The 13,366-nt window shown below is 34.7% G+C and overlaps 1 protein-coding gene across 1 annotated transcript in view; it reads right to left on the minus strand.

Annotated features, from left to right (window-relative positions):
• PKD2_2 (TRP-like ion channel Pkd2) overlaps positions 1-13,366 on the minus strand; it is a 56,834-nt gene that overhangs the window by 38,941 nt on the left and 4,527 nt on the right. The window contains exons 2-7 of the mRNA XM_051217371.1: positions 11,299-11,527; positions 10,288-10,401; positions 9,167-9,297; positions 8,210-8,463; positions 3,130-3,354; positions 1,235-1,397 (exon numbers count right to left, since the gene is read on the minus strand). Coding sequence (XP_051064762.1) covers positions 1,235-1,397; positions 3,130-3,354; positions 8,210-8,463; positions 9,167-9,297; positions 10,288-10,401; positions 11,299-11,524 — 1,113 coding nt within the window. The 5' untranslated portion in view covers positions 11,525-11,527. The remainder of the gene's footprint in view (positions 1-1,234; positions 1,398-3,129; positions 3,355-8,209; positions 8,464-9,166; positions 9,298-10,287; positions 10,402-11,298; positions 11,528-13,366) is intronic.

Consider the following 13,366-nt stretch of genomic DNA (forward strand, 5'->3'; position numbering starts at 1 on the left):
AATTGATTGTCATTAGTTCAATGGATAATTGATTTGAGGATTTTAAGCAAAAGTTACAGAGTTGAACCGAAATGTAGAACAGTAATACTAAGGTGTAGTAAGAATATCCATTAGACGAGTCTCAAATAAGATCAAATGAATTTCTGGAATTCTTCTGGTGGTCGCATACCAAAATACCGAAAGCAATCTTTTCAGGAGAGGTATATGGCATTTCAGACGTAGTTATGAATGGAAAGAACGGGATATTACGAATCCCTATAAACATTATAAAAAATAGTTTAGATTACGAAGAGAATTTAACTAGCAGAACATCGAAAACCAAGGAACACTGCTCCATACTTATGACTAATTAGTAATGACCAGCTACTGTGGTGTGTGCTACTGATGTCGACAGATATAAGTACTACGTATCATGAATCAAAAGTGAAATACCTGGCGGTAGAAGATTAAGAAGATCAGACAAAAGAGAACAAGAACAGAGAATGATTACTGTGGAAGCAAAGAAACAATAAAATCTGAGACAATTAATTGATATTTTACAAATGGAGTATTTACTGTATGTTTCTCAGAGTTTAGCAAGATGTTCTGTAATTTTGTGTTGAAATACATTCGATTGTCTATATTTGTGTTCTCGTTCACAACACTACAACCTCACCAGTGACTGAATACAAGACCTGTGGAATTAGAGATTAATAAGTTAAACTTAAACCACTACTTGTTCTCGAAGTTTAAATGAGTAGCCGTAAACGATGGATTTCAATCATATTAAGAATGAAACAGCCACATTAATTATATTCAACCTTATCAACAAAATAATGACAGACTGGAAAGATATCATTTTACCGTATCACTCCAATATTATTCTAATGATCTTGGATGCTATACTAGATAGGCAGATACAGTTACGTTATCTTTGACTAGAAATCAACGAAAGGATCACCCTACCATACATACAAGGAATATCAGAAACCGCAACGAAACTGCTGAAAACATTCGGGATAATGGTGGCATACAAACCGAAAAATCTACCAAAATCATCCACCTAAGCTACAAATTTTTTCCACCATCTTTTAGATGAATGATTGTTCAGTTCTTTACTAGCAGTCTGAAAATCATATTCATCATTTGTATCATTCATATCTTGCTTTGTCATTACTTAGTCAAAGAAAACACAATACACTGATTTGTAATAACTGAAAAGACAATCATACATTACTGAAGATTAGTAACTTACTTCCATAATTTCTTCAACTATATAGTAAGCGATAAATAATAAGAATGTACATTCACATGCTAATACAAAATAATCAAATGGAGTTACATAACGCAAGAGTTTAACTGATCTAAAATCACTATTGAGAACGAGACTTCCTGATGCAGGAACTTCAACAACAATCCTAAAGTAGAAAACAAAATAGGATAGTAAGCACATGTATGTATGTATTCATTTATGAATTATTAGTTTGTTAGTATTTTGAGGATTTTAATAGTGTATACAATTGTTTTCACCATAGTTGGAAATCAATAGGGTATCATTTAAAAAGTATGATGAGAAGAAGTACTCACAACCCTTCGACGGATAAAATTCAAGTCCTAAAATTATCTTGCACCCTTTGCCGAGTGAGATGATCGTCTCCGATCAGAGGGTGAGTGTACTATCCGACAGTTTGGTCTATACTATTCTCTATCTGTGGAACATAGTCTTTGGAAGTAGAAGACATGTATAAATTGTACACTTTTGATCATAGACGTTTTTAAAACAGTGCTTGTCTATCACAAGACGACCATGCTGGGAATTTTGAGGGTAGTAGGCAAAGATAATAAATTGATTGATGAAGTCGTGAATCTTTATCACTTGGGGTGGTCAGGACATGTTACCTATTCCGAACCACCTCTTGTCTCGATGAGAAATGTTTAATGATGTAGAAGAAAGTATAGGGTCCCTCAAACCAAGACATGGCATTAGTCCATGAAGCTAGTAACTGTTTATTTGTGCCATGTTGTTAGATCCAAACTATCTGTTCGAAGTTCGAACGATGTCTAGAATCATTGGTTGGAAACTTTGAGTGATATCGCTCAGAATCATTCACAATGGAGCAGATTCATTCCCTCTTTATAATCATTTCGATAATGAATCCTAATACCCCATCAAACATACCGTTATATTGTCTTTTTAAACCATATTTCCAAGATTTAGTTTTTCTTTTTATCATTATCAGTATATTATTTCTATTTCTTTGTTACTTAACTTGTTAATTTCATTCAGTCGCATTAATTACTTTGATAATTTTAGCCAATGCACATCTTTGCTAGTCTCTATGTTAATTATGAATTACCAACTGACTGACTGACTGGATCAGAATCCACTGGTTTATATTTCTAATATTAATCAATTTACAGTATAGAACGACAATAGTCAAGTACCATTCATAAGGCCCCCAAATGTCCTGGTATGGCCGAGAGTGAGGTGGGCCCGCCCCCCCTCTCGAAATGCTCTCACACAGCCACGCGTATACAGCCTCTGCCAGGGAAGTCCTACTCACTGCCTTCTCGTGGCGGAGGTGTTGTCTACGAAAATGAGAGGACGAAAAGCGAATGTACGGCGCTTTAACCGGATCCCAAACCAATGTGTACATGGGCTCCAGTATCCTGCGGGAACAAGTGGCGTATGAACCAATTGTTGGTTACCGGCTTCCATGGGACTGCATCTCCTTATGATGCTCCACTGCCTTGTGGGTTAGACCTTTAGGTCAAAGGCTCGGGTAGTGGCCCCCTAAGAAAACCACCTGCTTCGGCCTGGGCATCCGGACGGTATCACAGCCCACACACAAAAATGTGGCGCATATATATATTCGGTGCCGTATTGTACCAATATTTATGTGTTCAAATAAATAAATAAATAATAAACCATTCATAAGATACTATTTTACTGTATTATACCGATCACAACTGCTCTAATAAACCTGAAGAACTCATTTTCAAATAGATCATTCGTGTACATTGAATGATCAACTACATAGATCGCTAACATTGATGTATCATACAAGAACTTAATCTAAAACAATCATATCTCTTTTATAAAACATTACAAATGACAGACTATTTGTTATATCATCATTGTTAACTTACTCAACAACAGAAAATAAATTCATATTTGGATTATACGTTGTAAAATGTATAAATAAAACTCGAGTTCCTCTATCTAACCATAAATTTTGAAATAATCTATCAAGTTGACTTGCTGCTTCAGTTTGATCACGTGATAAATCTTCATAATAACCTCCACCTCCATAAGAACTAACTGAACCCCAATATGAATACATACCTAATTGATCAGATGATGTATATGTCCAACTGTAATTGATGAAAATAAATTATGTAAACATTAATTTAGAAGGTAAAACAGCTTTATCACAGTGAATTCAGATGTTTTCATTCATAAAAAGTGATCCAATACTATTACTCGGATTATGATTATCATTACTACTACTGTGGTGCATGGTACTTATATCTGCTGACATAAGTAATATGTGCCAACAATCGGGGGTGGGCAAATCTGGTAGTAGAAGGCTAAAAGGGTTTAGTCGAAGGAAATAGAAGGGAATCATACAGGATGTGAAGGACAGATGACGGAAATTTGCAAATGAAATATTCATTGTATGGCTCTCATATTTCACCAAGACATTCTGCAATTCAATGCTAAAAAATAAATCGGTTATTGTCGTTCACTACACTACTACTATTACTACTACTCACACTAATACCAATGTTAATATGACGTTGATTTGTAAATAGGTTTCATCGCGGACTGAGTTTTAATAGATAACCATTATAAACATTGAAAAAGTATTGAATATATACCGCATCCTGTTATAGAAATGCTCAATAACACACTTGGATAATGTTACCTCCAAGTCTCATAGAAAGCCTTTTACCTATAGCACTAATATGACTTAAAGTAAAACGGTCAGTTAATTAACTTGATATTAAGCAATTATTATTCATTGTTATTAGTGATACTTGTATCGTTTCTTAAATCATTGAAGCCAACTGATTACAATTTTCGATTAGAACTCTTGGAAATCTTGATCAATGTTAATCACTAGTAAGCATATAATTCTTTATCTAAATGGGATGAGTTATAGAGATTTTTCAACTTGGATATAGATTAAATCAAAGATAATCTTGAAATTTCTTTATGATTATAATATGATCGATCAGTTTCTTATTGGCATATGTACACCCTGTATGGATCACCTCGATATTGCCTTAATTCACAAGAATGATAAGCAAAGATGGATGCTGGTTAGCAGTGGAATCCATGACGTACGTTTCGTCCTATATGAGACTCATCAGCTGGATGTACTTGAATGCCAAAGTTGATGTTCACTATGAGACTGATTAATTGTAATCCCAAACGTCAATGGAAAGATTGCACGGACTAGCGGCCATCTGGACTCAGTAGCTAATTGGATAAGGCGATGGCGTTTAAAGCGAAAGATAGTTGGTTCGAGTCCCGTAGTGAATATCAACCCTAGGATGTGGGTACATCCTGCTGACGAGTCACAAGTGAGACGAAACGCGCGCCCTGAATATTTCATGATATTGGAATGTTAAATTCCATATAGTTTCACTTATTGGACAAGGGAAAATTTCAATAATACTAAATGAAAATTATATGTACTGTTTAAGGATGAAAAATTGTGTGACATTTATGGTGAGAAAGGATAGCGTTTAATTTGTAAGATGATATTGTGAATTGTAAGTAAAATCCGACTATGTGGCTAGGATAGATAGTCCAAGTAGGATCTATGGTAAGGCCTTCTTTTCTATTGAGCGAAGTAGGATTAAGCATTATATAGAACGCTTCAGCTACTCTCCTTTCTTTGTAATTAAAAAAAGCCTTTTTGCAATATTTTGATGTTTTTACAATCAATTTGGTGGTCGTTGAAAATGGCATGAACTGCTATTGCCAACTTAATTCGAAGTTTATCCAATTCTACGGGATTGTTAGGAGGTTACTTTGTGTACCTAATATGTTCTTTGGCTCCAGTCAAGATTTCTTGAGATGACTCTTCAATATAGAAGGCATCGCAATCGATACAACTTAATTTGTAGACGTAGTTCTGTGTAGACAAGAAAGGTGTTTTTTCTTTTAAGCGAACTAAAGTATTTCGAAGTGTGTTCGTTGTTTGTCTGTGTTGTTTGAAGATTCTTTGTAGTTCTTCTGTTGTGCCATGACGGTATGGTAAAACTACAGTACCAATCCATGGCCTTTCATTCGAATTATTATTATTATTACGCACTGAACCGTCTTGTTTTAATATACTGCTAATAATCTTCATAGGAAAATTACTAAATTGTAAGATACTAGTAACATTCTTTTGGTCTTTTTTTGTCGTCTTCTGATGTGATGATCTTATTAGCTCTTCTAAAAAGATTTAATGCTAGCGAGGTCTTAACACTAAAAGGATGTGCTGAATGGAAGTCAACATAACAATTTCAGTGTGAAGGTTTTTGGTAAATGGATAGGTTTAGAATTCCATTTGGATTTCTTTTTACTAAGCAATCCAAGAATGGTAGCTCATCATGTTCATTTTCATTCTCATTCGTGAATTTGATGTGAGATGAAAGTGTATTTATCCGTTTTGAAAAAGATCTTAGACGAGTCTTTTTTATCACAACAAATGTATCATCTACACATCTAAGCCAAATTCGTGGAATAATGTCGTGGGTGAAGATATTGGATTCTATATGTGCCATAAAAAGGTTGGCTACAATCGGGGACACGGGGGATCCCACTGCTATACCGTTGGTTTGTTTGTATAACACCCCGTTAAAAGTGAATAGGGTCGAATTTAAGCATAGTTTTAAGGATCTCATGATTAGACTGATGCTCAAAGGACATCTGTCAGATAGAGTATTGTCGTTCTCTAGTAAACCACTAATGAATTCTAAACATTTATCAATATGAATACCGGTGTGTAATGATACGACATCAAAGCTTACCATGACCTCATTCTTCTCGATAATTAATTCCGATAATTTTTATTCAGTCATATATATCTTTAATCATATTATATAAGTTAAGCCGTAGTGGCTTTAATATGTTGCTTAGATATTTCGATAACGCATATGTTGGTGTGTTGGTAAAGTCTAATATCGGTCTTAGAGGGATATCTGGTTTATGAATTTTCGGTAAACCATAAAACCGTGAAACATTACATGACTTGGGATGCAGAGCAAACTAAAGAGAGACATCAATGACTGTTTTTAGATCTTTCAGAAGTTGACTTCTTTCTGATTTGAATTTAGTTTTAATCGTCAGAGAATTTTTCGGATTGATCTTTTCATATGGTCCTGTTGAGAGATGTTCAAGAGCTTTATTAATATAGTCTGTTTTATTCAGTACTACTATTGTGTTGCCTTCGTCGGCTATTGTGATGATCATCGTTTTGTCTTTTTGAGGCGAATGTAGAGCCTTCAATTCTTCTTTTGAAATGTTTGGTGTAATGTGTTTTTGTTTAGTCAAAATGTGGGATGTCTTTTGACATAATGTTATGTTCGTTAAACTTGAATGCTACTACTGATTCGTCTTACTCGGAACGGAACGAAGAATTAAGGATTCAGATACTCGATAGGCTATACTGGTTCGTTGTTCCCGACTCAGCTTACTCGATCCAGAAGTCTTGGTAAGATGTAGAAAGTGTATTCTACAGACAACCAGAAGATACCAGGTCCCTCAAGCACACAAATCAAGGGTATTTATACAAAATGTATGTAATCGATATTGCCATGGAAATTTTTAAACATTTGATCGATAATTTCGTCAATCGACTATGTGCGTGCGTGCTAAGAAATGCCCAAGCATAAATCTGCATACAAGCCCCACAAAGATAAAATTACAAAATATGAGTTTTGGGGATCTAACGTCCCCAACACTCCTCCCCTTTTTAATAGCATGCGTTCCTAGGGTCGACCTGCATCTTGACTGTTGCTCGCCGCTGTCGGAGAGTCCACCGTCTGGAACGTCATTCAGCTTGTTGTTGGGGTTTTTCTTGTGGTGGAGCTGCCGGTTAATTGAATGTGTCTAGCAGGATGTCAAGGGGAATATTTGCTTCGGTTGATGGGCGATCTAGGGCTAGCCGTCTGCGACTCTTTTTCCAGTAGTTGTGCGATTAATGGTTCTATAGTTGGAGATACTTCAAGAGTACTAAGTGGTTTTTATGTAAATTGAAATTTAATTCTTTCTTCAGTGGAGTGATTTTATGACTGGTTAAGCTTCTGTCTGAGAGATTATGAACAATTCTTCTTAAATCATTCGGATTAGGTTTTTTTTAAAAGTTTATGAAGTTAACCTTCATAGTGAATCTATATGAACTGGAAAAACTCAAGCGTCATTCGACAGTTGTACTGTAGTGATTCTATGCTCAAAAACAGTATAAACCTATTATTTTCGTACGGATCGAGATCAAGACATGTGCAGATATTTAAGTATTATTCTAATAGTTTAGATGATTTACTATACTCGGTTTATGTCACGGAATGACTATTAATCACTACTGATAGCTCTACTGATCACCACTGCTTACCAGAATTTTCGACCATCCATCTCATGACCTAGTCAATAGTGACCGCATGACTTTTTATCTAATTGGTTGGTCAATGCTAGTAGAGATTGATAGACTCTGACTATTTTGTGGTCTACGTTATGGATTGATTGCAACTGGAAAACCCTTGAAAAATATTAGGCACTAGACAGCTTCTTCGTCCTTGAACTGGACTTCTCAGTGAGGCGCATTCACTATTAGGTCAGGGGTTGGACACAGTACTATCAGGCTCCAGGGTAAGCTCTTAACCTCTGATTCACTAAGCAAGTATCCGATGGATCATATTCCTAATTTAAATCAGTTCGCTTATTAGTTTGGAGATCCCATATTAGCTACGAAGTTCCAAACTAGTATGATACCTGCTGAGATAACGAATCCTATGAAATCTTCAGAATTATACGTGTAGTTAACCGACGAGGTGTTCGTTTTGGTTTTGAAACACCTAATCAATATATAAGAATGTTGACATGATACATGAGGGATCTATTGAACAAGCCATTATTTAACATTGAAAACGAACCAATTGATGCAACAACTGGAAAATTCAGATACTTAAAACTAGTGTCGAAAGTAGAAACAACAAACACTTGTTCACTTACGCTGTACCATTTTTTAAACCAAATGGTTTTTTATCTTCATTCGCTTCTTGATATTGTCCATAACATTCTTTGATATCATCAGCAAAATAGACTGGAATAATACACGAATTCGATGACATACGTAGCTGTCTTAAACGTGGCACACCAATCAGACGATTCTGATATAATAGGGTTAAGTTATTTGCCGTTGCAAATGGTTGAGTATTATACCATGTATTACTATACCAATTATTCATAATAGGACCTTGTATTACCTATAGAAAATATTTTATAAAAGCACTATGTATACAACTAGTAACTAGTAATGATGATAATAGCTTCAAGGAATAAATTTAGGATGGTGGGTTAAGATGGACAATACATTGTTGAAGCGGTGAGTTATCATTGTAAGTAGTCATTGCTTATCCCACTCCCAACACAACAATCATAAAAATATGATGTCAACAACCAGTAATCCGTGTATTTCATTAGATTTCAACATCTTTGAATTATGACTCAGGGGTCTAAGGATTAAGTGTTTGCTCAAAAGATCGAAGGTCCTAGGTCCGAATCTCAGTTGTGAGGTCATGGAAGCATTCTACTTAGGAGGCCCATACTAGGACGAAATGATCATCTGACGCTTCCAAGTGTTCAATGATTAGACCGGTTCGTGATTTTAACGTATTTTTGAGTGAAGTCCTGAGGAATTCATAACTCATTTCTTCCTTACTATTTTAACCGTTTTGTTCATACTGTCAGCTTGACATGAGAGATACATGGGCCAATCTAAATATTCCGATGGATTCAATTTAGCAATAGATTTTATACTACTGATAAAATGTTTAGTAGTAAACCTTTTAAGGAAAGAAATACTTTAGGTTATGATGGTGTTTTTGAGTGCTTTGCAAAATAGATACTTATACTTAAAAGAAGCATTCATACTAAAGAGAGAAATTAAACTAAAAACTATTCACTTACCGACCATAAAACATCAAGTGAACTAGCAGTACTTAATGAATCTGTTCCATTGGTTACTTGAGCTTGAAGAAACATAGTGTTCATACTGCTTGTCAATAAATAAGTATTTGAATTGAATGGTCCGTAAGCAACTGAAATTTAAACAAAGAAATTACAATACTTTTTTATTATTACTATTCGATAAATCATCATTTTTGAGTAGATCCACATCATTATTGTATAATTTTTTTCTGGTTAGTGTTTTTTTAGCGAATTGGTTTTCTACGGGATGGGGTCGCTAACCCCATGCCCAACCCTCCTCCTTTATCCGGGCTTGGGACCAGCAGTAGCCACCGGAGGGACTCCAGGAGGAGTTCTACTGTATGAGGCGGAGACCTGGAGAACTACGAAAGCCATCATCCAGAAGATACAGGTGTTTATTAACAGTTGTCTACGAAAAACACTTCGGATCCATTGGCCGGACATTATTAGCAACAACGTACTGTGGGAAAGAACAAACCAGATCCTAGCGGAGGAAGAAATCAGGAAGAAGCGTTGGAAATTGATAGGACATTCATTGAGAAAAGCACCGAACTGCGTCACAAGACAAGACCTAACATGGAATCCTCAAGGCCAAAAGAAAAGAGGAAAACCAAAAAACACATTACGCCGAGAAATGGAGACAGACATGAGAAAGATGAACAAGAATTGGATGGAACTAGAAAAGAGGGCTCAGAACAGAGTGGGGTGGAGAATGCTGGTCAGCGGCCTATGCTTCATTAGGAGTAGCAGGCGTGAGTAAAAAAGGTATAGCTAGTATCAATTTGGGATAAAAAAGTTTTAGTATCATTCTTAATCTTGATTTCTAATTCCAAATACTAATCCTAACTTCTCATACTAACACATCACCCTCTATCTGAAGCTTGTGCTGATAAGGTCGTTCAAAAGAACGATGAAAGCTTCACGACCAAACCATCCAGCTCAGAGAAAAAAACTCCATCAGCATAACTCTCTTTTAACCCTAGTAAGTAAGTGAATATTCACATGGTCATTCTAACGTGGCTCGAACGTCGTCTAAAAATTTCAGTCTTGCCAACAACAATAATTATTTGCAAAATTTCTATCAAATTAACATAACTTACCAATCATTAGTGTAATAAGGAAAAATATATAAATCACTAATTCTCTCAATGTTGTATGTATATATAATTCTCTATTATCCATTGTATCCTCAGTTAATCTTGTTGCCCATGGACCTAGTTGAAATAGAAAAAACGTGAAATCTTTGTTTAACATGTTGATATATATATATATATATATATATATATATATGCATAGATAACATAAGTCTATCAAACTATAGCCGAGTATAAAATCTATATTTTCATTGACATTATTCCGATACTGCATTATCTCTAGAGCTTATTAGTTAGAGGTGGTCACTAGGAAACTCTGTTATTTGGGACACTAGTGATGGTAACGTCTCAGACTAGCTATCTGTGTAACCAATGTTCAAATTGACCAGAAAGTATTATTCTCCCGAAATTGTAGATACGCTTAGTTGACAGTATTTATTTGTTTGTTTGAACACATAAATGTTGGTATAAAAGGGTGCCGAATACATCCAACACCCCCAGATGGATCCTTTATATTGACCAACCTTTTCGTCCTCTCGATTCCGCAAACAACACCCTTACAACGAGAAGGCAGTGAGTAGAACTTTCCTGACAGCGACTGTATGGACATGGCCATGTAAAAGCATTTCGAGAAGAGTGGTCTCTCCCAGCTCTATCTTTACAAACCGTCCATACAAAATTTCTTCATGTAATCACCAGTTATTACATTCCAGAGAGAGTTTCTAGAGGTTTACTAAGAGACAGTGAATAGTGAAGTTTATCAGTGTCGAGTATGAGGTAACTATCTATCTATCTATCTATCTATCTATCTATCTATCTATCTATCTATCTATCTATCTATCTATCTATCTATCTATCTATCTATCTATCTATCTATCTATCTATCTATCTATCTATCTATCTATCTATCTATCTATCTATCTATCTATCTATCTATCTATCTATCTACACATCTATCCATCTATCTGACAAATGCCACTGCTACTATTGTTGTCAACATCAAAATAGCTAACTTACTCCGAATACAGTGTGTAAAACGACTCCAACAACTATAACGATCTGAATCAGCATTATTTATAAATTGATTTGATTTTGTTTGTTGAGAATTCATTGGTTGAATTTCACTTTTATAATCTATATCATCAATATATTGTGGATTCATTAATGCTGTATTATCATATGCCATTTGATTAAATTCATTCTCTGATAACATAAATTGTTTCTCTGATTTCTTAGATGCCATTTTCTAAATTTAAAAACATTAGCAAAACAAAAAAAGAAGTAGAAAGTAAACGAAAATGTTTTGATACGTGTAGATCTGTTATAACTTGTGACATTTTGCCTTGTGTAACGTAATGATACCACCAATTACAAAACAGTAACTTACCAACCGGACCAATAATGCATAAATCCACAGGAGCAGTCTAAAGTCTTTATCGGTCTTATCTTCCTGTCTAGCCCTGTATGTTGAGTTGAGAATATATATCTCAACTTCCGAAATATGAGTCCTTATATTTCAAACATACTGGGTTTATATACGAACCAAACAGACTACACCGTACCATGAAATAGAAAACAAAATTTATGCAAATCTAGCCAAAAGTAATTGTGAATGTGGAAGACTGTAATTCACAGACTGAGCATAACTTAAGAACTGTAATTCGTATATTGTTAATCTGTGGGCCAAAATAAAGCTTGTAATGAGAAGAATATAGATACACATAATCTAGTTACTGAATGGTTATATCATAAGAATATATAGATAGTATTAGTCTATAAATGGATCCAAACAGTTACCATTCATTATTCTCGTCGGGATATATCAGCATCAATAATAATAAATGGTTTGAATGATCTCATTGTCGATATTCAAGAGTAAATTTGAGATATATGTATCTTGTGTGAATTACTTCGATACAATTATTTTATAAAATGTTTTATAGAATAGATTGATTGTAGCTAGTAGTAGAACCAATGAGTAGCGTTTCTGGTACTTACCAGCTGAACACAATCCTATATATGTTGATGATTATATCGGACATGCATCTAATACTTTTCACTTCAAACGCAAATATATCATTCATTAAAATACTGAGTTTGGCCAGGTTCGAGCTTGTACAATAGGTAGCTGAGAGGATAACGCGATAGCGTTTGAAGCGAATGGTACTGGGTTCGAGTCCCAGAGTGAACGTGAACTCTGACACAGGTACATTCAGCTGACGAGTCCCAAATAGGACGAAACGCGCGTCCTGAAGTCCACTGTTAGCCACAATAGTTATGATATGTACATAATTATTGGTAAGATTTTGAATTTTCCAATTATTATTATTCAAAACTGTATTTTTGATGAGTTTTTGTTAAACAATTTCATGACTATAGGTATCAATGCCGAAGTTAAACTTGATGGTTTCAAATGAACTGAGCATGAGGTAGAAAGTTGTCCCAATGAGTAGAAAAATTGTATTTCTGATATTTCGCAACTTAATATGAGCTACTTCTTCAGAGTAACTAAATAATCGATATTGAATTAACACAAGTTTAAATAGTATATAAGGATTGATCTCGGATTTTTATTCACTTTGAAGAAGTGGCTTACATTAAGTTACGAGACATCAGAAATACAATTTTTCTAATTATTGTGATGTAACAAAAACTATGTTTATTATTGATTTCGTGGCTAATTAGACTCCATAACTCATTGGTCAAAGTTTTGTTGTTTGAAGAGGTAAAACACTGTATTACGATCTTAATGTGAATACAACCAATGATATGTAAGCAGATTCAATTGACAAGTCCTGAATAAGATTTCTAGCTACAATCCATCCATAAGGAAACAAAATGTTGACATTTACATAGTTCATTTAAAGAAAAACCAACTAAATAGGTGTACCAACTCAAATGAATATCACATTAGTTGAAGCTGTATAATTAGTTTCTTTTTTTTGGTGGTTATAATTATAATTGATATGCTTGCGTTGTGTACTACTTATAGAAAAAGATATAAGTAGTATGTAGCAAGAATTGAATATCAGTTGTTTACCAGTAAAAGATTGAAACAAAGAAAACAGGAAACAAAATAGAGAGC

This window comes from Schistosoma haematobium, chromosome 5, assembly GCF_000699445.3.
Source record: "Schistosoma haematobium chromosome 5, whole genome shotgun sequence".
Taxonomy (NCBI): Eukaryota; Metazoa; Platyhelminthes; class Trematoda; order Strigeidida; family Schistosomatidae; genus Schistosoma; species Schistosoma haematobium.